The sequence below is a fragment of the Podarcis cretensis genome (genome assembly GCF_951804945.1).
Source record: "Podarcis cretensis genome assembly, chromosome: 4".
Lineage (NCBI taxonomy): Eukaryota > Metazoa > Chordata > Lepidosauria > Squamata > Lacertidae > Podarcis > Podarcis cretensis.
Window position 1 is genome coordinate 3,109,181 of NC_137173.1, and position 24,119 is coordinate 3,133,299.

Here is a 24,119-nt window from a genome sequence, read left to right on the forward strand (position 1 = left end):
TCCAGGCATTAAGTCTGAACAAGAAGAAAACTAGAAGTAGTGCATACAATCGTAGAGTTGGAAGGGACCCCAAGGGTGATCTATTCCAACCCCCTGCACTGCAGGAATCTCAGCTAAAGCATCCCTGATAGACAGCCATCCAAACTCTGCTTTAAAAAACCCAATGAAGGTGAGTCCACCACCTTTCAAGGAAGTCCCTTCCCCTGTTGAATGGCTCATAGCAAAAATTTATGCCAGTGTACTGGAAGAAGCAAAGATCACCTGTGTCGAAGTGATGATTCTTCAACATCAACTTTGTTGGACTGGTCCTGTTGTGCGGATGCCTAATGATCATCTTCCAAAGCAACTACTCTATTCCAAACTTAAAAATGGAAAGCGTAATGCTGGTGGTCAACAAAAGAAGTTTAGTCTCTCTCTCAAGGCAAATCTTAAAAAATGTACTATAAACACCAGCAACTGGGAAACACTGGCCTGTGCGCACTCCAGTTGGAGAACAGCCTTGACCAAAGGTGTGGCTTTGGAGACACTCAAACTCAGGATGCAAGGGAGAAGCGCGCTGAGAGGAAGGCACACTTGGCAACCCCTCACCATGATCCCACCCAGAAACCTATGTCTCCACTGTGGAAGGACATGTGGATCCAGAATTGCCCTTATGGACTCACTGTTAAAACTGTGTTTATGGAAGACAATCTTACTTTGCTATGAGGGATCACTGAAGAAGACAAGGAGCCCTTGCAGCTTCCTGAGTGCCTAGCAGAAGTACCCTGGAGGAGATCCCCATCAACACATGTCAGCTGACACACTACACCCACATACAGTCACGTGACCACATGAACGTCACTCACAGAGAGGCGGCCCAAAGAGCACCGTGTCCAGGGCCTTGAGCTGCAGCTTCTGCCTGTGGCTCCTGTCAGTCATCTTCAGGACAGTTCCTGTCATGGTGGCGTTGGTGATTGCCAACCTGCAGGAAAGAGGGAGGCAGAGGAGGTGGTGACATCTGAAGGGCATTTGGAGCAAAAAACACAGCTTGGCCAGGTAGCCCCTCAGGCAAGCTCTGCGAGGACTCACCGCCAGCAGGCAGGTAGGAGATTAACAGGCAGCTTCATGGTTGTTCACAAGGATATTTTGCACCAGCTATTCTCATTTCATAAAGCAGGAAAGCTTCCTTTGCTGGGATATCTTCTCTGCTTTGAAGAACACCTCTCGCTAAACCCAGGGAGCTGGTTGTTAGCCCCCACAAATGTGTGAGAATGAGAAAGTGGCCAGATGGATAATTTTATTTATTGCATTTATTGCAATACTTCTTTATTATGTTATGCATTTTTGTGTTTTGATATTATAAAGTGCCCTGTGATTCTCAGATAATAAATAATAATAAATAATGTGGCATTTATATCCCACCTGTGGGGTAGAGGTTAGTCTGAGAGGCAGTGGATGCCCCCCCCCCCCGGTCACCCCAGTAAATTACAACAGGGATTTGAACCCTGGTCTCCCAGGTCATAGTCCAACATTCCAACAACTACTTCACCGCTGGCCCACCGACACTATACGCCGAAAGCAGGTTTGAAACAGGTTTGGGGATCTCCAAGCAGCGCTCTCACAAAACCCTGGGAAGCCACAGGCCAAAACCCAGCCTCCTTTTTTGCAACCCCAGAACTGACCTTGGCATGGCATGCCCAGAGAGCTGCAGCTTCCTGAAGGTCTCTTCGTACTGTGGCAGCTCCACGTAGGTGATGAGCCACTGCACCACCTCATCGACGGTCCAGTTGTACACTGAAAGAAAGGTGGGAGAGGGCAAGTCAGTGGCTGAACCAACCAGCAGCCGGTCTTCAGGCCCCACCATTTCAGCTCACGTCTCCAGACCTCCCATCTCTCTCCTGTCACTGTCTGGCTCATCCATCTAGTTTTATTGTGTTTCTCGTGCCACAGGATGCCGCCAAACCTCTCTGAACCAACAGGAAGATGCAGAGAGGAACATAATTTCAGAAAATGCTGGCAAAGGCTGGGCCAATTGCAGGCTCTACAGTAAATCCTATGAGAAGGGGCTAAAGGGACAGGGGACGGGGGGGGGGAGGTCAGAGAATGTACAGAAGGATGTCAGACCAGGGCAGGGAAGCAATGTAGCACAGCGGGAAGAGTGTTGGATCAGGACCTGAGAGACCAGGGTTCAAATCCCCTGCTCAGCTATAATCGCGGGCAATTTGCTAACTTGATGATAAAGTTCAGTCTCACACCAAACCATGCAGTCATCTGTATGTCTGCTGAGAACAGCTGAACCAATAAACAGGCTTTTCCCACTTTGTATTTTAATATGGCAATGTCATTGGTCCACTTATTTGGGCAAAATTAGAAGAAGCCCTTATTCCTCCTTCAAGGAGGAGACAAGGAGGAGGAAAGACTCAACATGGCAAAAAACAGACTGCTCCTCTCCCCCTGCCCCTGACAGCTCAGGAGCGTCAAGGCACCCAAGAGAAGCAGATGTGGAAATCGGTTCTTAAAAAGCTGCTGTGAACTGGGAAGGAGCAGTGGCAGGGAGAGACAGAGAGAAACGCAGTGTGGGCGGGTAAAGAAACTTAGGATGCAGCAGCTAAGCATCTGTCAATGCCCCCCACCCAAAAGGGAATATGGGATCTCTGCCTGAAGCCATGGGACTCTGGGACCTGCTCTCACCAACAGCAGGGAAGGAGTCAGGACCTCTGTGCAGGCTGTGCTTTTATTTATTCATTTCTTGAAAATTTAAACGCCACTTGGTTGTAGTAAGCCTCAAAGCGGTTTACAAGAAGATAAAGCAATAAAATCAATAAACATTTGCAACGTATGGAAGTTAAAACATGAAAATAGATTACAAATCCACCTCAACTTTCTCAGCATCTGGCTGGGCTTGTTTAAAGAAGAACAATGAAGGCGCCTGATTGATAGCAATAGGCAGGGAGTTCCAAAGCGCAAGGGCTGCCACACTAAATGATCAAGCTCTTACAAACGCGAGCTACAGGTCAGAACTACAGAACTACTATCACCATCATGATTTATATTCCTCCTTTCCTAAAAAGAGCTGAAGTTGGTGTACACAGTTGTCCTTCCTGTTTTATCCTCAGAACAACCCTGTGAGGTAGGCCAGGCTGAGAGGGGGTGGTTGGCCGAAGGTCATCCAGGGAGCTTCATGGCTAAGCCACCATTTGAACCCTGGCCTCCCCCAGGTCTTCCTAGTCCAACACTGTCTAACACAGCCACGCTGACTCTCTTGAGAACTTCACCCAAAAGCAAATACTGAGGGGTCACAGCTACTGGGACCAGCATGGAAAGATAAAATACAGCTAAATTAAGGTCTCAATCATCAACAAAATGGAACCTGGTAAGTAGATGGCAGGGGGCGCTCGTGACAGATGGCTTGTTCAAGTTTGTCCACATATAAATTGGGGTGTGCATGTGCACAAGATAGAGCCATGCAGGTGCCCATAACTGTACCGACTATTTGTAGAGAACGGCTTATTTTTTAAAAGTTGCTTCATGTCAAAAGCAAGGCTGCCACAGCGGTTCTCACTTCTCTGGAGGAGGTTCATTAGGAAGTCCGAAGTGCAGAAAAACCCTTAAGAGCCTGAATCCGACAGATGTGTGGGATTTCAGTGTAAAAAAGTGGTTCCCAAAGTGTGTAGTGGGATTACCTGGGGGGCCATCAAGAGGCAATGGGGTGCTGGAGGTGTAAATGACTTTGAAACATGCTGGGATCCTGGGATCAAGCTCATCAATGTTGTTGAATGAATTGAACTAAATAGTTTGAATTGGGTTTGAATGCATTTGCAATTAATTGTTACTGTTCTGAATCTTATTGGGCTATTATCTTCCGCAGAGGGTTGTGCAAACTGCTACCGGCACACACAGAGCCTCCCTTTCAGTGCCCTTTCGGCAGTGGAGCAATTCCCCTCTCAGGAAAGGTCTGGGACTCTGCAGAAAAGGCAAGGAAGAGGCGACATGCTTGAAGTTTACACAATTATGCACAGAAAGTACATAGAGAAAAGCCTTTCTCTCTCTCTCTCTCATAGAACTTGTGGGCATCCAGTGAAGCTTAATGCTGGGAAGAAGCCCTTCCTCATGCAGCAGAGTTAGACTGTGGAACTCCCTCCCACAGGAAGCAGCGATGGCCACCAACTTGGATGGCTTAATGGGACACATGCTTGGGAGAGAGGGCTATTGATGTCTCCTAGCCAGGCTGGCTCTGCTCTGCCTCCACAGCTGGAAGAAAAAATACTTCTGAATACCAGTTGCTGGAAACCACAGGAAGGGAGAAAGTGCTCTTGCGCTCCAATCCTGCTTGCAGGTTCCACAGGCATCTGGTTGGCCCCTGTGAGAACACAACGCTGGACTAGATGCTGAACTAGGCAATAGACTTGATGGCAGGATTTAAATAAACATCCACAGTATTAGCATCAGAAAATGTTTGGAAGATAGTGAAATAAAATGATGCATTTAATTTAATTTTTATGTTTTTAAGGTTTGATGTTATGTTGTTAATAACTTTTTCTGCTGAGAGATAGCAAAGTGGGTGAAAATGGAAACAAACCAAAAACGCAAGTTGGGGTAAGTCGTGGAGAGGAGGGAGGGAGGAATATATAGTAAACGTTAAGAATTTGAGATGTGTGTAATGAACGAAAGTGAAAAATGAATTTATTTATTTTTAAAGGATGCTGCACTAGATGGAGCATCGGCTTGCTCCAAAGGCTCTCCTTCTGTTCCTCTGCTCCCATTCAGCCCTACAGGACTCCAGAGCGCTCACTCCGCCAAGCTCCTCAGAGGAGAGAAGAATCCTGCAGCCGGCATGTGGGCAGAGGCACAGCAGCCAAGCCTCCCCTTTGTTTGTTCAGACAATTCTGGAGGCAGACGCAGGTGGGCGGGCAAGGAAGAGCCTGGCAAGCAGCCAGAGCCTGGCAGCAGCATGGGGTAGAAGGGCTTGGCTGGGTGGCTGGTCGCTTCTCGCTTGATAGCTTAGTCGGTGGGGGGGCTGCCACAGATGTTGAAATCCAGCCGGGGGTTGTGCAACATGATAGGAGCAGCTTTAATAAGGCAAAATAACTGCTATGGGGAAACTGCCCTCAGCCGAATAAGGCTTGCACCTCAGAGATGGGACGTAGCAGGGAGCATGTGAACGCCAGTCTCCTCTGAACAGAAGGTGGTTTAAAATGTTGAGAAGGAGTGGATGAACTTTCCTTCAAGGAGGAAGATGACCTACCCATGTGAGAGACAAGCTTGTCCCTGTGCAACTACATACTTCCGTAAGCGTAATTGTATTTTATTGTTATTTTGTTATTGTTGTATTCCTCTGCTTTCAAAAATGTTTTGTGTCCTTTTTCCTTTTCTTTCTTTCCTTACTTTCATAGAATCATAGGAACGTAGATTTGGAAGGGACCACAAGGGTCATCTGGTCCACCCCCCCCCCCACCAAGTGCAGGGACTTTTCACCCAATGAATAAAACTAACGGATAAAACTAACGGTGGGCTGGACCTTTTCTAAATGCAGGACCAGGTGGTGACAACTGCTCTTTCTCAAACACAGCGGACCTTTTTGCTTGCTTAAATGCTGAGCAACACATGATGCTGGAATGCCCTAAACAACTTCTGAGTAGGCCTAGTCTAGAGTTGCCCAAACCCTGGGAGGAGTCTAGCCAACTTGCCTGGGATGCTGAGAGGGGCAGGACCCACCACTGGGGATTCTGAGAAGAAGGAAAGGGGCCATCTCTGCAGGTTGACACCATGACTGGGCTTTCCTGGAGTGCGATTTGGAAACGAGTGGCAATAGAGACATCTCCCAGGCAATGGCCCCTTAAGGCACTAACAAAGTGGGGTCTCACATAGCTTTAATTCATGCATTTGTTTTTTTAAAAAAGCAAAGGATTGCTGAGTTGGAAGGGACCCCAAGGATCATCTAGTCCAACCCTCTACGAGGCAGGAATCACAGCTAAAGCATCCGTGACAGATGGCCATCTAACCTCTGCTTAAAAACCCCCAAGGAAGGAGAGTCCACCATCTCCCAGGGGAGTCCGCTCCACTGCCAAACAGCTCTTCCTCTCAGGAAGTTCTTCCTAATCTCCTTCCTTGCAATTTGAATCTATAGGTTTGGGTCCTACCCTCTGAAGCAGCAGAAAACCAGCTTGCTCCATGCTGATAAAAATTGACTGCTTTTCTACCAATGGTTTTAGGGAAGCGGGTGGCGCTGTGGTCTAAACCACTGAGCCTAGGGCTTGCCTATCAGAAGGTCAGTGGTTCGAATCCCCATGACGGGATGAGCTCCCATTGTTCGGTCCCGACTCCTGCCAACATAGCAGTTCTAAAGCACGTCAAGTGCAAGTACAGTGGTACCTTGGGTTACAGATGCTTCAGGTTACAGACGCTTCAGGTTACAGACTCCGCTAACCCAGAAATAGTACCTCAGGTTAAGAGCTTTGCTTCAGGATGAAAATAGAAATCATGCTCCAGCGGCGCCAAGGCAGTAGGAGGCCCCATTAGCTAAAGTGGTGCTTCAGGTTAAGAACAGTTTCAGGTTAAGAACGGACCTCTGGAACGAATTAAGTACTTAACCCGAGGTACCGCTGTAGATAAATAGGCACCGCTCTGGCGGGAAGGTAAACGGTTTATCAGAAGCGGCTTAGTCATGCTGGCCACATGACCCGGAAAAACTGTCTGCGGAAGCAGACAAACACTGGCTCCCTCGGCCACTAAAATGAGATGAGCGCGCAACCTGAGTCGCCCGTGACTGGACCTAACGGTCTGGGGTACCTTTACCACCAATGGTTACAGGTGATGATTTAAGAGCATCCCCTGCCCTCAGACAGCACAGCACAGCACAGCAGCTCCTGCGACTGTGCTGTTGGGCTCTGCCTCTCTCCTGAGAAGATGCCTTAAATAGCTCAGGACCGCAATACCTCAAGGACCGCCTCTTCCCATATGAACCTACCTGGTCCCTGAGATCATCTTCTGAGGCCCTCCTTCGTGTGCCTCCTCCTCAAGAGGTTCAGAGGGTGGCAACATGAGAATGGGCCTTCTTTGCAATGGCTCCCCTTCTGTGGAATGCTCTCCCCAGGGAAGTTCACCTTCAATATATACCTTTAGGCGCCAGGCAAAAACATTCCTTTTTAACCAGGCCTTTGGTTGATCTTATTGACATCCAACTCCCTTTTAAAATATGGCTTTTGGAGGGGGGGTATTGGGTTATTGCTTTTGGTTTGATTTAATATGTTGTGGTCTTCTTGTGGACCGCCCTGAGACCTCCGGGCACAGGGTGGTGAATAAGTTAAGTTGAACAAATAATAATAAAAATAAAATAATGCCTCCGCTCTGACTTGCAGCGGAGGGTCTAGCCAGCTTCACAGCGAGGACACAGGATCTGGCAGCAAAGCTCTCAGACTGCAAGCCGAACTTTTCTGCTGGGGGAAAAACCTGACAAGTACATGAAGATTAGAATGGGTAGCAGCCAGGGGAGATTAACAAGGCCATAAAGCGAGCAAGAGGTATCAGCATCGGGGAAGTGTTTGCTGAGTGTGGCAGGCAAAGGAGCTGCGGCCTTATCTGGAGGCACTCAGCACCCTCTGCACCACTGTGGCACTTCGGGAGAGCAAAGAGCACTGCAAGTCTTCCGCTCTCACTGCCGGCTTATCTAGGATGCTTCGGTGCTGGAGAGCGGATAGGACTCTGAAGAACACAACAGGCACCTGCAGGATCAGGCCAGTAGCCCATCTAGGCCAGCAGAAATCATGCTCTCACAGCGGCCAACCAGATGCCTGTGCGAAACCCACAAGCAGGATTTGAGCGCAAGAGCACTTTTTCCCCTCCTGCAGTTTCCGGGAACTTATATCCAGAAGTATTTCTGCCTCTGATTGTGGAGGCAGACCATAGCCAAGCTGGCCGGCAGCCATCAAAGGCCCTCTGCTCTCCCATGAATTTGTGAGAATTCCTGCTCCATGATTGCAGTCATGGGATTGTTGTCTATCACATGCTGGTGTATGTTTTGACTCCACAGAGTGGGAAGTGACGGAGACAGGATGTTTGTGTTCCTCTGTTCCATGAAGTGGGACTATTGTCCTTTCTTCTTTTTCTCTTTGCTATCTGATGCTAGAGAGAGAGGGAGCCACGTTGCAGTGCTCCGTGTGTGTTAATATGTAAATAAAGTAGATTAGCCAAAATGCTGAGTTGCTGAGCTCTGTCACGCAAGCTGCGAAGACTCTGCGGATCCCTAAGTGTGCCGATGTCTGTTGGCATCGGTCGCTGTGATGTTCGGGCTGAAGGAGGCTTATGAAGCTCCCGAACGAACGGCCAGGAGGGAGGGAACATGCCAGCCAGGCATGTGTCTCTGCCAGGGTCCTACTCGAGTGTAGGCTGAACTCCTGACAGAATTTGACCGATCTTCTTTTACGGCCATCCAAGTCAGTGGCCATCCCTGCCTCCTGTGGGAGGGAGTTCCACAGTCTGACTAGTTGCTGTGTAAAGGAGGACTTTATTTTATCTGCCATGGGTCTTCCAACACTCAGCTTCCTTGAAGCATCCTGAGTCTCTCAGCAGGGCAGTGGAACAGGAGTGTGATCCCCGCGTGTCTCCTGAAATGCCTTAACCGTTTACATTCCCCATGCCTTGCAATTGAACATCTGTGGTGGGATTGTCTGTTAGTTAATGAATTCTGGAAACAGATTGGTATAGAAATATTGGGAATTGTGGGTAGGAAGGTGGAAATATCTAAATTAATGGCTCTTATTAGCCTGAGTAGCACCGAGTTAGAAACCAAAGAGGAATGTAAATGGGTAAAATTGAAGGTAATTGCAGCCAGACAGGTTATAGCGAGTAATTGGAAAAATGCAGAAGAGCTAGGGGTGAACCAACGGAGGAAAAAACTGAAAAATATTATAATTTTAGAATATCTAACTGTGAAGATACATAAAATGAAAGGGTTTAAGGTCAATGAGAAGGAGGAGGATTGGTTTGAGAAGATATTGAATTATTTGGGTAGGTTTGAACAATTTGGGGCAATTAAAATGTTAAAAGTTAAATAAACCTTGCGGAGGAAGGAGTGTTAATGTATAGAGAATTGTACATATGGTTGATTTGAATATGTTATTATTGATTATGTATACCCAATGTATCAGTCGCCTGGGGGTTTCACTGTTTGTGTTTGTGTTGTTGGTAAAAATTAAAAATAAATAAATGTGGAAAACAAGATTAAACATACAGGATTAAACACACTAGTATTTAATCCAGGCTCCTAATATTCCAAAATAGTCTCAGACGCGCCGCAGCCCTTCCCACTCATGCCCAGGGCCTCCTGTGACTCACTACTGAACCTCGCTCATTCTTTATCGGCACAGGAAAGGAGGGCAGTGCGGGGAGGCGGGAGAGGCAAAGAGATAATTTCCCCATTTATTATTATTTTTAATTTGCATATTATTTGCAGCCTGCTTCCTGTTCTACTGCAGCGGAGGAGTTGCAAATGCAAACTCGGTTTTTAAAAAATGCAAAAGTCGAAACCGGTCAAGGGCTGCACTGGAGGAAGCCACAGGCTAGCGGCGAGAGGGGCTTTGCTGAAGGAGAAGGAAGTGGCTTGGCTAAGGCGCAAGAGGTTGCTAGAGAGAGCAGGAGAGGGAGGGAGGAGCAGAGAGGCAGATTTTGAGCACTGAGGACTCAAGAGCCTGCTAGAGTTCCACAGTTTAACTCTGCACTGTGAGAAGGACTTTCTTCCCTTTGCCCTGAATCTTCCAACATTCAGCTCCATTGGACGCCCACGAGTTTGAATGCTATGAGGGAGGGAGGCAGGCTTTTCCCTCTATCTACTTTCTCCGTGCCACGGATAATTGTATAAAAATTTATCATGCAGCCTCTTAATCGCCTTTTCTCTAAACTCAAAAGCCCCAAAAGCTGCAGTCTTTCTTTGAAGGGGAGTTGCTCCACCCCCTTGATCATTTGGGCTTCCCTTTTCTGAACCTTTCCCAACTCTGCAGTCTCCTTTTTTGAGGTGAGGCTGCCAGAGCTGGACGCCAGCCTTACCTTCGGACGACTTCCAGGCCTTCCAAAGATCTTCCACGCTGATGTGCTTATCCTCCCCATGGAAGGTGCTGTGTTTGACCGTTGGGTCGTGGTAATTCAAGTCTTCCCTCAGGAACTGGAGGGGGAAAAACACAGCCCCAAGTCAACCAGTTGCACAAAGTCCCGTGTTTATCAGCTCCATCTGGTCCGCAGGCTGAGACCCTCCCTGCCTGCGGGCTGTCTGGCCAGAGTGGTGCATGCTCTGGTTATCTCCCGCTTGGACTACTGCAATGCGCTTTTTGTGGGGCTACCTTTGAAGGTGACCCGGAAACTACAACTAATCCAGAATATGGCATCTAGACTGGGGACTGGGAGCGGCCACCAAGACCATATAACACTGGTTTTGAAAGAACTACACTGGCTCCCAGTACATTTCCGAGCACAATTCAAAGTGTTTGTGCTGACCTTGAAAGCCCTCAACGGCCTCGGTCCATTAGACTTGAAGGAGCATCTTGATCCCCATCGTTCTGCCCGGACACTGAGGTCCAGCTCCGAGGGCCTTCTGGCGGTTCCCTCGTTGCGAGAAGCCAAGTTAAAGGGAACCAGGCAGAGGGCATTCTCAGTAGTGGCACCCGCCCTGTGGAATGCCCTCCCATCAGATGTCAAAGATAAAAACAGCTACCAGACTTTTAGAAGACATCTGAAGGCAGCCCTGTTTAGGGAAGCTTTTAATGTTTAATAGGTTATTGTATTTTAGTGTTCTGTTGGAAGCCGCCCAGAGTGGCTGGGGAAACCCAGCCAGATGGGTGGGGTATAAATAAATTATTATTATTATTAATGTTTTCATTTTAACAGTGACTGTAAGGGCAACTAAAAGTTTGTTGGGTGTGGGCAGGGCAGACCCAGGTTCAGAAACAACAAAGCAACTGGTCATGGGGCTGAGCTACTTCACAGGGCTGCAAAAAGAATTAACATGCAAGAGAATGGTTTTGTGTAAAATATTAAACTGCAAGTCCCCAAGGAATGGGGGAACCATCTCTCGGAACACAGTAAGAGTCCGCCTGGATCAGGCCAACAGTCCAACTAGTCCAGCATCCTGTTCTCACCTGTGGGAAAGCTGCAAGTGGGATCTGAGCACATGAGCAGCACTTACACCTCTTGTGGCTTCCAGCCACTGCATTGCTGTCTCCCAATTATGGAGGCAGAGCCTAGCCATCCTGGTTAGTAGCCATTGCTAGCCCTCGCCTCCATGAATCTGTCGAATCTTTTTTCAAAGCCATCTGGGTTGGTGGCTCTCCTGTGGGAGAGAGTTCCACAGTCTGACTGCAGGCTGAGTGATGATGGACTTCCTTTTGTCTGTCCTGATGTGTCCTATTCACCCCGCTCCTTGTAAAAAAATCACCAGCTTGTTTCTCCTTTCGGCTTCCCAATGAGTCCGCAAGACCACCAGTTCCTCACCCTGGGCTGCTAACCTTTCCTGGAAGCCTTTAAGGAGGGTTTTTTAAAAAAGCAACACACACACACACACACACACACACACACACTGAACCAATTGCCTCTTTTTGCATGCTTTTACTGATGTCTCTGCTCTCACTGTTGCTATGCAAACCTTTACTGAAGCACAGCTGTTCACCTGAGTGATGGGTCGGGTTGTCCCCATTTGCAGTTCCTTAATGAGGCCACTGGCAGAAATGCAGCTTTGCTCACTAGACCTGTGCTGTCCCCCCCATCACAAATGCCTTACTCTGCTACAGTGCTTTGCAGAGAAGCTAGAAAAAGGAGAGGTGGCCTTTCCAACTGCTCCCATCGGAGATGAAAAGCAGCTGTCCACGTGGAGGCACAAGCGTGCAAACACACAACTAGCGGATCTGCTCAACAAGCGAGCGAGGCAGGCGACTCTGACCCTCTGAAGAAAAGCAAAGGTAAGTCTGCCAAGAAGAGGAAATCCATTCGCCGTGCACAAACTGCAAATTCATCTCTGCTGCCGGGAGGCTAAGAATAAACTGCAGCATCACGTTCCTAAGCCACATCCAGGACAAGCTGAATAGGCTGCATCTCTTTTTTCCTCCAAAGTTCTTAGCACCTGCCTATTAAAAGGCTATTCTGAAACTCACAGCTTCGGAGATGTGTGCAAGGGCAAGCAAAGGTGGCTTCCGAAACTCAGCCGCGAGATCAGGGCTCTCAAGTGTCTCTTTGCAAAGCCACACCTGAGCCCTCTCAAGGTTAATCACCACAGACCCCCTTCAGCAGGCAGTCAACAGAAGACCAGCATTTGCATCTCTCTGCTTAGAGGTCCAAAAAGGTCGGCAGATGGAATGTCTTCCTGGCTAGTCATACCCTTCACTTCCTGAATCAACTGACGCCCAGGGACTTTGGATTCAGGAGGGATATTGGCAAAAGTGGAATCTCTCTCTCTCTCTCTCTCTCTCTCTCTCTCTCTCTCTCTCACACACACCCAGCTTCCATTCACTCATCCTTCAGAACTGTCATGATTTTTATCTTTTCCCTCTTTCTCTGCAGAGTCAGATACCAGTAGTATCTAAAATTCAAAGAAACTTCCTCTTCAGTTTACAGAGATGATATCTTTTTAGACCAATTCTAAAGGTATTGCATTAATCCCCCTTCACATCATGCTGTTGTTTTGAATGAAAACCACAACTGTTTTTGGAAAGCTACATACATTTTACAACCACTGACTTCCGAGTTGTTAATAGTCGCCAATTCTATAAAATCTATTTCTACCCTCACCCAGACCACACCATAATTCATTAAATAATTCAAGATAATTAACCTGAAAGGTTCCAAAGGATGGAAACCTTTCCACTCCTGATCAGTTTTTGTTGCTAGCGTTTTCCATCAGTGAAATCACCGTTCCTTGTTACAAGCATCCATAAATTTATCTCTCTTAATATGCAAAGGGCTTAACCCTAACCCTGGATTTCAGCTATAAATATATAGCAGAGCATAAGCTTTTAAGCACACTTCACACTTTGAGCAAAAGGCCTCAGTAAACCAGTCACTGGTTCCATATTTACAAGATATTCAGAAATGAAAAGGGGGTGTTGACAATGAGCCCCGCAAAACACACCCCTTCCAACTGCCAGCCCCCCTTAAAAATGCCCTCTGGTGGGGGGGAAACAGCTTTCGCCCAGCAATGGCATGGAATGAACTTGAGGGGGGTGATTGGAGGGGGTTTCCAAAGGCTCAGTGTCCCTTTTGAGAGAGCCTCTTACCAAGTCTTCCTCAAAACAGTGAGGGCACCCAGAGCAAGACCTAGAAAGGGTATTTTTTTGAAAGAGAGTGAGCTGTATGGGGAGACACAGTCCTTGGGAGTCTCCTGGGCCCTGATGGTCTGAAGGCTTTCCAAGTCAATGCCAACTAAGGGGGCAGAAGCTGTTGTGGGCCACCATTCTATTCATCAGATGCGTGAAGGAGCTACCTAACTAAGGAGGTATATAAATAAACAAACACTGCCTTAGAGTCAGTGGACTCCCTTGGAAAGTGGTGAGCTCTCCTTCCGTGGAGGTTTTTAAGCAGAGGCTGGATGGCCACCTGGTCAGGGATTCTTGAGATGTGATCCCTACGCTGGACGCGTGGATGAGATGACCCTACAGCTCTATGATTTTATGACTACAGAGAGGATATATTCAGATAGGGCTTATCCACCTGGGAAGGGAGCCCATATAGGAGAAGGAAATCTCCTAAACCTCTGCTGCCTTGCAGGACATCTTTGGGAGGAGAAAAGCCACAGGAGTAAACCCTCTGCAACTCCAGAGTTGGATGACATCTTGCATGCCTCCTACCAGCAACTCCTGCAGTCAATATGGTGCCAAACGTCTTGCTTTCCTTTCCTTTCCTTTCCTTTAGACTATATCAGCACACCTGAGAGGGGGGTCTTGTCATCTGGGTAGCTCAGGACCTCCATACACACAGCCCAGGCTTGCACCCTCGGGAGGTCACTTTCATACTGCTAACACAACTCTCTCTATGCCAGTGTGGTGCAGTGGTTAAGAGCGGTAAACTCGTAATCTGGTGAACCAGGTTCGCTTCCCCGCTCCTCCACATGCAGCTGCTGGGTGACCTTGGGCCAGTCACACTTCTCTGAAGTCTCTCAGCCCCACTCACCTCACAGGGAAAGGAGAATGTGAACCGCTTTGAGACTCCTTCGGGTAGTGAGAAAGCGGGATATCAAATCCAAACTCTTCTTTTTCTTTTCTAACTCTCTTTCTCTCTCTCTCTCTCTCTCTCTCTCTCTCTCTGTGTGTGTGTGTGTGTGTGTGTTTGTTTGTGTGTAATACCAAATACCAAAGGGCAAGTAAAGCAAAGCACCATTTTATGGAGAGATGTGGTATGGCAGAAAGCAGAACACAAATGAATTCAGAATCCAGCTCAGTATCGGTGTGACTCTCCACTACACCGCATTAAGCAAATTCCGGTGATCAAGAGGCTTAGTAAAACATCTAATGGGAGCCAATCCCTTTCCCAGCTGAGTCACAAACCCATGCATGGTGCAGATGCTGCAAGATGAGTAACAGAGGGAGCAAGGAAGACAGTGGGAAAGGTAGGCCGAAGAAGACGGAAGAGCAGCTAATTGCAAAGGAGAGGAAGGAAAGCCTTCCTGGAGCCAGAAAGCGTTGAAGCTGCAACTGCAGGACTCAAGAAGTGCCCAGTGGATCCTTTTTCTGGAATGCCTCTCTCTCCCTCTCTCTCTCTCCTCTGGCCAAGAGGCCCCTGACTGAGCAGAGTTTTGAAGCTGCACTGCCTGAAAAGAGGGATTAAGAAAATCTGTGCAGTCCTGTGACATTCTCAGTGAGCCAAGCTCATGATTTGAAAACGAAATAAAGGAGGGCGGTGGTGAGGAGGGCAGGGTGAACCTTCCCAAGATGTTCCAAGATCTCTGGAGATTATAAGCCACTGGCTGCAGCCAAACCAGGCAGGAATGCAAAGATAGAGATATCCCCTCCTGCCCCCCCCGCCCCACAGCCTGTGACCTCCACGAGGAACATGGCAATGTCATCTAGAGTGGCCAATGTGCACAGCTCAGAGCAGCCGTGATCTCCCCTAGGGATGTAGGCAGGGGAACCAGCTGTTGCTCAGTATATTTAGCTCAGGAAGGAAAAGTGATCTCCCGGTCGGCCCTCCTTCAGCAGAGCCACGGTGAAAACAGGCTTCCAAGGTCTCTTGGAAGAGGACACGGTCATAGAACCATAGAACTGTGGTGATGTAAGGGACCCCAGGGTCATCTAGTCCAACCCCCTACAAGCCAATAATCGCAGCTAAAGAATCCCTGGCAGAGGGACGTACAACCTCTTCTTAAAAACCTCCAAGGAAGGAGAGGCCAGCACCTCTGGTGGGAGTCCGTTCCATGGCCAAACAGCCCTTCCTGTCTTCCTAACGTTTAGTCGGAATCTCCTTCCCTGCCATTTGAATCCACTGGTTCAGGTGGCACCCGCTGGAGCAGCCGAAAACAAGCTTGCTGCATCTTCCATGGGGCAGCCCTTGAGATATTTGGGGACGGCTATCAGGTCACCTCTCAGGTGCAGCTGGAGCAGTTCTCCAGGAAGGAGCCAGTGTCCTGTAACTCAAGTACAGGAGGCGGGGGGTCCTCTGCATCGCCAGGAGATGCGGAGCAGGAGCTAAGCCAAAATGCATTCATAGGGCTGAGACCCTCCCTGCCCGCAGACTGTCTCACCAGAGTGGTGCATGCTCTAGTTCAGTGTTTCCCAACCTTGGGCCTCCTGCTGTTTTTGAACTACAATTCCCATCATCCCTGACCACTGGTCTTGCTAGCTAGGGATGATGGGAGTTGTAGTCCAAAAACAGCTGGAGGCCCAAGGTTGGGAAACACTGCTCTAGTTATCTCCCGCTTGGAATACTGCAACGCGCTCTACGTGGGGCTATCTTTGAAAGTGACCTGGAAACTGCAATTAATCCAGAATGCGGCAGCTAGACTGGTGACTGGGGGCAGCTGCCGAGACCACATAACACCGGTGTTGAAAGACCTACATTGGCTCCCAGTACGTTTCCGGGCACAATTCAAAGTGTTGGTGCTGACCTTGAAAGCCCTAAATGGCCTTGGTCCAGTATACCGGAAGTGGCGTCTCCACCCCCATCGTTCTGCCCGGATGCTGAGGTCCAGCTCCGAGGGCCTTCTGGTGGTTCCCTAACTGTGAGAAGTGAAGCTACAGGGAACCAGGCAGAGGGCCTTCTCAGTAGTGGCGCCCGTCCTGTGGAACGCCCTCCCTTAAGATGTCAAAGAGATAAACAACTACCTGACATTTAGAAGACATCTGAAGGCAGCCCTGTTCAGGGAAGTTTTTAAACTTTGACATTTTAATGTATTTTTAATCTTTGTTGGAAGCCGCCCAGAGTAGCTGGGGAAACCCAGCCAGATGGGCGGGGTACAAATAATAAATTGTTGTTGTTCTTAGAATTGTAGAGTTAGAAGGGACCCCCAAAGGTCATCCAGTCCAACCCTCTGCAACTCAGGAATCACAACTAACGGCTGAGATCACTGGAGTTTGGCAACATTAGAGGATAGAACGTTCATGTAGGCCTGCCTATCTACATGCCCAGCAGGGCTGGAAAACAACTTCTTTTAGCCACAAGTTTTACGCCCCGAAGGAAGCCAGGCACCTGCGATTCTGTCTCTCTCCCCAGGCTGTGGAGGTGAAGGCACACCTCCACAGGCAGACACAAAGGCCCACGGCACGTGCGGCCGAGTAATCCCAGCAGCAGAAAAAGCAGGCAGCTGGCCATGTTTCAATGGTGAGGTAACTGGCTCTTTCTGGAGAATGGGCTGAGAAGCACAGCGCACGGCCTCTTCTCAAAATTCAGGGACAGCACTGCACACACATCAAGAGGTAAGGCAGACAGGGCCCAAGAGAAGCAATACAAAAGGAAAGTGCAATGGGAGCGAAGAGGAAAGCAAGCTTTCAAGCAGCGTCACACACTTTGCAATTTTGGTAGATCCTAATAAATAAACACTTAATTAGCAACCTTTAATTAATTAAAACATTTCGGTTATTTGATGGAAGGAAGAGATTGCTCCTGGCAACCTTGAAATTATTTAAGATATTGTTTTTACTGTTTTGTTGTTCATTTGGGGAGCAGGGAAAGGATAAAAAATTAAAGTGATTAAAAATAAATGAATAAATAAATAAATAAATAAGGGTAGTTATAATTAATAATGATAATCATAACTCTCCCCTGATTAACTGGAGCCACTGTGGCATAATCGGGCAGAACTGTGGAGACCCAAGTTCGAATCCTGCCTCAGCCATGAATCTCACTGGGAAGCCTTGGGCCAGTTTCTACCTACTGTAACTGAGTTTTATTAAATAAAATATTTGCCGGCACTAGGTGCACTGGGTATTCTGGGTGAAAGATGGAAAGGCAGGATATATAAATCTTTCAAAATAAATCAAATACGTGTGATGTCTTGTTGCCCCGCTGGGGAAATAAGTCATAAAACGGCTGATTTGGAATGTGTCATCATTCTTTGCTGCATGTTGGCTCGGCAAACCGGTTTGGCAAAGGGTGCTGCTGGCACCTTCCAAGGCAGCCTTGGGCCAGGGAGGAACAGGGCTTTCAGTGGACCCCGAGCACCTGCAGTTTTAGAAATGAATTCTGGGGTGCTCACCCCGTGATTCAGAGGACAAAGCTGCTGCTAATGTTACAGCCTGCAGGCAGGCATCTTTCCTCAGTTGCAAACCCAGAGCTGCCAATTCCCTCGGCAAAAATACCGGAGGAGAGAGAAATCCGTTCAATTAAGTCGCCGGGCACCTCGAGAGCTACGCCTGTCTCTGCGCGAAGACCAGAAATAGGCCGCCAATTGGAAGGGATTCCCCTTGGGGTTCAGGGGCGCTCCTTTTAATTGCGGTCCCTGCAGCCACCTCCGAACACACAGCAAACTCCTCTCCCCTGAGGGGAGCGTCAAGAAATGTGAAGAGAAGCGCTCCCAGGCTGCGGATGGGCAAAGGTTTTGAGCAGCGCAGCTTAGCAAAACAAGAGAACTGCTGAGCAAAAAATAATAATGGGAGCAAATATGCAGAGAGCTGATGAGCAAAAAGATGAGTGTGATATAAATGGTAAGGAAGGCAGAGGTCTGAAGCCGGGTTCTGTCTCTGCTCCACCACCAAGCATCTAGTGCTCTCAAGACTGGAGTCAGGAAGGAAGATGCACTTCTAAGATTCCTGCCCCTGGCTTGAATAGGGACTTGCAGAAAACAGAGAATAAAGACTCGCTTCCAAGAAAAGCTAGGCTGGCTCCCTCCTTCCTGTCCTTCCCCTGGCAGTTTTATCCCAACAGGCCTTTAGGGAATTTTAACAAAGGTGTGCCGATTTTATTATCTGTATGTTTACAGATTTGTTTCTATATTCCTTGAATTTATTAGAGGTTACCTTTACATGTATATTTGGCTTTTTGTATATGATCATGATAAATATAGCTACGTCCTGTGCTCACAGGCTTTGCATTTCATGTCAAAGGCCAAGTGAAACTTCATTCAACTTCCTTTTGCTCTTATGCCCAATTCTACGTCCGACAGTCAATTCCTCAATAAATATAAACCGAGTTTAGAGTATCTGATGTTTTAAGCTGCATGTTTACTTAGGTTTTGCCTAATGCCTCTTCAAAACTCTAAACTGGTGTTGGGATTTGTGCTCTGAAAGAGCTTAAGCAGGAACGGAGGAATGATCCCGACAAATTATAGCAGATTCCATGAGTGTAATCCCAAGTTTTGCCTGCATCTCTAGACTCCCTTTAAAACAAGAAACTGAGGGCTGGGGGAACCAAATACAGTGGTGGCTCGCAAGACGAAATTAATTCGTTCTGCGAGTCTCTTCGTCTTGCGGTTTTTTCGTCTTGCGAAGCACCCCTATTAGCGGCTAAGCGGCTAAGCGGCTATTAGCGGCTTAGCGGCTTAGAAAAAGGGGGGGGAGGGGAAAAAATCGCAAGAACTCGCAAGACGTTTTCAAGCCCATAGGGAAATTCGTCTTGCGAAGCACCACAAAAGACAGAAAACCCTTTTGTCTAGCGAGTTTTTCGTCTTGCGAGGCATTCGTCTTGCGGGGCACCACTGTACCCCAAAATTAAGGACTGGTTAGGAAGGTCTGTTCATTTATTACTGCATTTATATCCCCCCTTTCCTTCAAGAAACTCAAGAAGCCGTACATACTTCTCCTTCCCATTTTATCCTCACAACAACCCTATGAGTAGGTTAGGCTGAGAGCAAGTGACTGGCCAAGGTCACCCGGTGCGTTTCATGGTTGAAGTGGAGATTCGAAGCCTGGCCTCTCCCAGGTCCTATCTCAACACTCTAACCACTACGCCACCAGACCACTAGTCCATCAACCTCAATATTGTCAACAATTACTGGCAGCCGTTGTCCAGTGTTTCAGCTGGGAATCCATCTCCCTCTCTACCACTTAAGTAAAGGTAAAGGTACCCCTGCCCGTACGGGCCAGTCTTGACAGACTCTGGGGTTGTGCGCCCATCTCACTTAAGAGGCCAGGGGCCAGCGCTGTCCGGAGACACTTCCGGGTCACGTGGCCAGCGTGACATCGCTGCTCTGGCCAGAGCCAGAGCCAGAGCCAGAGCCGCACACGGAAACGCCGTTTACCTTCCCGCTGGTAAGCGGTCCCTATTTATCTACTTGCACCCGGAGGTGCTTTCGAACTGCTAGGTTGGCAGGCGCTGGGACCGAGCAGCGGGAGCGCACCCCGCCGCAGGGATTCGAACCGCCAACCTTTCGATCGGCAAGCCCTAGGCGCTGAGGCTTTAACCCACAGCGCCACCTGCTCAAAAGCTGGTTTCCTTTATTCTTGACATCTGACTATTAAGATGTCACCCCGGGACGTGAGAAGGCTAGTGACAGAACTGCAACAGTCTTTGACAATCCAAGTATCGGGCAGGTACCTTGCAAATGACAAATGCTGTACAAATGATAAACGGAAGAGTTCATATATATGCAGACCCCACTATCCAAATGCTTGTTATATGAAAATCCACTTATCTAAATATGAGTAATTAGTAACTAAATCTCACTATACACATCACAGATTCAGATATGCAAGCTATTTTGCGTTTTGCTAGTCTGTGGCAGCTGCTTTGCCAGAAACCATGGTGGGAAGGAGGGAGGGGGAGAGATAGGACAGAGAAGAGAGCATTTTCCCCTTCCTTGTTCTCCTTTTGCAAGATTTCAGTGGGTTTTCCTGTTTTGTTTTGTTTTTGTCACTTTGGGGTCAAAATTCCATGGTTGGGAACGCATCAGAAATTTCCCCATAGGAATCAGTAGAGATCTTTGACTTGTTATGCGAAGGCTCGTCTAAGGAACGTTTTCTGAGAACGCATTGCGTTTGGCTAGCAGGACCTGCTTGTGTGTATGTGAACATGCTCTGATTCAGCCTTGACTCACACAGTCTCAGCTCCACAGGAAAGAGATTACTGGAAAAATACAGCTTTCCCGTTCTGCACAGAACGCAACCTGACAGCATCACTTTTGCCTAATGAAAGAAAGGCCCCAAGTACTTCAGCTTAGTGGAATCAGAAGTCAGAGCCAAGAGCAATCAGGCTTACATGTTTAAGCATGTCCAAGTCAAGACGTTTCCCCTGGGAAACTGCCCTCCAGGCAGCGAAAGGAGGGATGAGAAAGCCCTAAATACACTGGGAGGGGGAGAAGAAGACTCAAAAGGCGCATCTCCCTTGAGAAGATGCTACACCTAGATGTAGGCTGTGAACACCCACTGGGCAGGGCAGGTTGCTCAGATGCGGGAAATGCCTTGCTTCCATAGGCAACAGTTGAGATCCCCAGCTCTTGCTCAGCTACAAAGAAAAGGACTCAGCTTTCACTGCATGCCTTGAAAGCAGAGTCCTTGGCTCTTTCTGCAGCTCCAGATTTAAATTAATGGTCCCCCCCCCCACAAATACCTATTTCCAATGCCATTTTCTGGAAAAAGAGGTGCCGGAACTCACCATGAACACCTCCCTTGTTCTCTTAGAATGGCAATGTCGCCCATCTGGCAGGTGCCGGAACTGAGTTCCAGCAAGTTCCGGCTGAAAAAGAGCCCTGTCTATATCTGTTAAAAGAACATCAGAAAGCAACTGCAGTAGTCCAGGCCTTAAGGGGAAACAGGGGGAAGGAAGGTTCTTAATCTGAGCTTCAGAGATGTGGCTTGTTTCTTTAAGAGCTCTAGGGAGGATTCCTTTCTAAGGAGCTCTGCTCATGAGAAATCCTCCAAACATAGTTTGGAAAAGAAAAAGACACCCTTTAGATAGTCGCTTTTCATTCTGCTAACTTGGCCAGGGCCTCACCAGCTCATAACAATTTTGGTGAACCTGGCGGTGTGCTTAAAAATAGATACAGAAGTCCAGTACCCTGCACCCCAACGCTAAACGCATATATTTGGAATTAATGCCACTTACTTAGTGGTAATTCCAAGGGTGGTGCTTAGAAATCACAAGGCAAAAACCTACATATGGAAATGGACAACGGATGCAAAATGCAGCTACCCAAAGGCAACTCACCCATTAGAGGTGAAGGAGACGTATCTCTTTCAAGAAGAGGCTTCTGGTTTTTCCCTGGGAGTGATTAGCTTCCCTTTTAAACACCATGAGTGTGGTGTTAGTGGTTAGAGTATTGAACTAGGGCCTGGGACACCAGGGTTACTAACCTTGGAGTATTCAGAAAACCTTTTTAGCCCTCCATCTATTTTCTCAACACCGTGCAAAGACCTCCTTTGCTCCTCTAAGCTTTTCATCTTTATCGCACATTAAACGGAACAGCACCTGCAGCCATTTTGTAGCTCCTTTCCCACGCCTGCTTTGACCATGTTGAAGGAAAGCAGCATAGTTTCGGAAGAAAGCTTAAGAGAAGGAAGGTTAAGGGAAGGAAGGTTAAAGGAAGCCCCTGTGTCGCAGGAGGCAGGAATGTGCAGCTGACTCTCAGGCTCAGCTTCTACACACACATAGGGCCTCCTCATGCTCTCCATTTTCAGGATGTGCAGCAGAAGTACAGGAGGACAAATGCCGCCTCTCAAGAGTAGCTGGACTACGACTGCCCTAAAGCTGGAGGGAGCAGGTGGAAAGATTCAATAAGAAAGTCCCAGAGCTTAAGGGCGGCTTGGCATTTTCCATCTTCTTTTTGCTCCAAAAGACAAGCAGAGAGCGGCACAACGGAAAACCTCCCCTATTTCTGTGTCTCATTCATCTCTACGCGTATGAAATTGTTATGAGAGTGGCAGGAAGGGAGAGGAGGTTGTTGCCCTGTGCTGGTTTTACACCAAGCAATCATCTCCCCCTTTTTGGCTAGAAACTTCTTGGCTAACTTCTTGGCAGGGGGAGAGTATAGCAGCCAGATGGGGGAGGCTGGGTGGTGGCAGGTGTCCTCTGGGGAGACTCAGAGAATTCATAAAATGGTGGAGTTGGGAAGGACCCCCCAGGTTCATCTAGTCCAACCCCCTGCAATGCATTGGGTCCTGGACTGACGGAGGTTTTGCTGAACGTAATCTTTGTATGGTTCATAAGTGCAGCCTGCTGGATCAGGCCCATGGCTCATCTAGTCCAGCATCCTGTTCTCTTGCAGCCAACCAGATGCTCCAAAGAGAAATCCACAAGCAGGACCTGAGCCCCAGAGCCCTTTTCCCTCCTGCGATTTCCATCAACTGGGATTCAGAAGCATGGCTGCCTCAAGCTATGGAGACAGAGCACAGCCACCCTGGCAGGTACCCATTTATAGCCCTCTCCTCCTCCTCCCTTAATTTGCCCAGTCCTCTTTTAAAGCCACCTAGGTTGCTGGCCAGCACTGCTTCCTGTGGTGCAGGTGGAGGTGGCCAAGAGCTTCAGCCTAAGTTCTGCTTCCCCAACCTGGTGCCCTCCAGATGGCCAGGCTAGCTGGGGCTGATGGGAGTTGTAGTCCAAGACACCTCCTACCCAAGCTGACTGTGTCACCTCTTTCTTGATTTATTAAATTTGCATACAGCCCTTCATCCAAAGACCACAGGGCTGTTTACAACGTAAGATTTTAGAATCTTTGTGCTGTGGGGAGAGGGTGCTGGGTCCCCCGAAACATATGTACACTAAGTGGAGTGGGAAAGTCAGGAGAGGGACCGGAGACCGAGAGAGTGGCGTGCCCTCTGCTGTGCCCTCACCTCATCGCTCTCCTCCACGTCGACATCGCCATTGGCATCGTCGTCCATCTGCTTGTGGATGTTGAGGACAGCCTCAAAGCTGAGCTGCTCGTCTTCGTTGTGGCACAAGGCCTGGTCGATGCGGCAGAATTCTGTGGGGAGGGAGGATAAAAACAAAAAGGGTTAAGTCATGCCCCAACGCGTGGCATTTTGCCTTGCCGGTTCTCCAGACAGGTGGGAGGGGAACCGATATTGGCCTTTGGAGACAACTGAGCACAACTGGGCTTCGTTTCTGGAAGAAGAGTGGCGAGTCAATCTAGCCGGGACATGCGACACCCCAAACTCATCCCCACTGCGCTTCCCTATAAAAAGCATTGTTCAGAAGGGTGGTTTGCACAACCCACTAGGGAAGGTAACAGCACAATAAAATTCAAAGCAATGACCATTAATTGCACAGTTATCCAGAATCCAATTAAAACTATTTAGTTTAATTAATTCAACAAAGCTGATGAGCTTGATCCAGTGATTTCAGCGCTATTGAGTTTGAAGCAAGTCAAACAGTACACAGATTAGGGAAAACCTCCAGTGGCTGTAATGCAAGCAAGAGAACACATTTTGGTGCCCAGTTTTGCACCAGACGGCAGCCACAGAAACCTCCAGACCGCCTGCTCCAAGGCCGGAAAAGCTGGGCCGGAAAAGCCTTGCCCTCATTATAGGGACATCACACACCTTGTGCAGACAGACAAGAATGTAAAGGACCTGTCAAGAGCTCAAAAATGGGATCAAGGCAAAGGGAAGAGCCCTTAAGTGAAAGGTGAACAATGACGCTAAGCCTCTTGACAGCACCAGCAACAGAGGACTGTGTATTTCTGGCATTCCCAGACCTCCCCCCCACCCCCAAATCCAATATCAAGGTGTCTAATCACTGCAGATCTAAAGAAGGGAGCTCTTCTCAGGTTTCAAACGTGGACTTCTCCTGCCCTGCCCTGCTCC

General features: G+C 48.3%; 1 protein-coding gene and 1 long non-coding RNA gene across 10 annotated transcripts in view; one reads left to right on the plus strand and one right to left on the minus strand.

Annotated features, from left to right (window-relative positions):
- The window catches only part of STIM1 (stromal interaction molecule 1), a 104,781-nt gene that overhangs the window by 39,501 nt on the left and 41,161 nt on the right, over positions 1-24,119 (minus strand). For all 9 annotated transcript variants that reach the window (XM_079973586.1, XM_079973588.1, XM_079973587.1 and 6 more), the window contains 4 exons: positions 23,148-23,278; positions 10,021-10,135; positions 1,662-1,773; positions 846-961 (listed from right to left, as the gene is read on the minus strand). In XM_079973586.1, coding sequence (XP_079829712.1) covers positions 846-961; positions 1,662-1,773; positions 10,021-10,135; positions 23,148-23,278 — 474 coding nt within the window. The remainder of the gene's footprint in view (positions 1-845; positions 962-1,661; positions 1,774-10,020; positions 10,136-23,147; positions 23,279-24,119) is intronic.
- LOC307215240 lies at positions 5,003-8,852 on the plus strand. The gene is made up of 2 exons (XR_013838417.1): positions 5,003-5,267; positions 7,338-8,852. It is a non-coding gene; the product is annotated as an uncharacterized lncRNA (long non-coding RNA).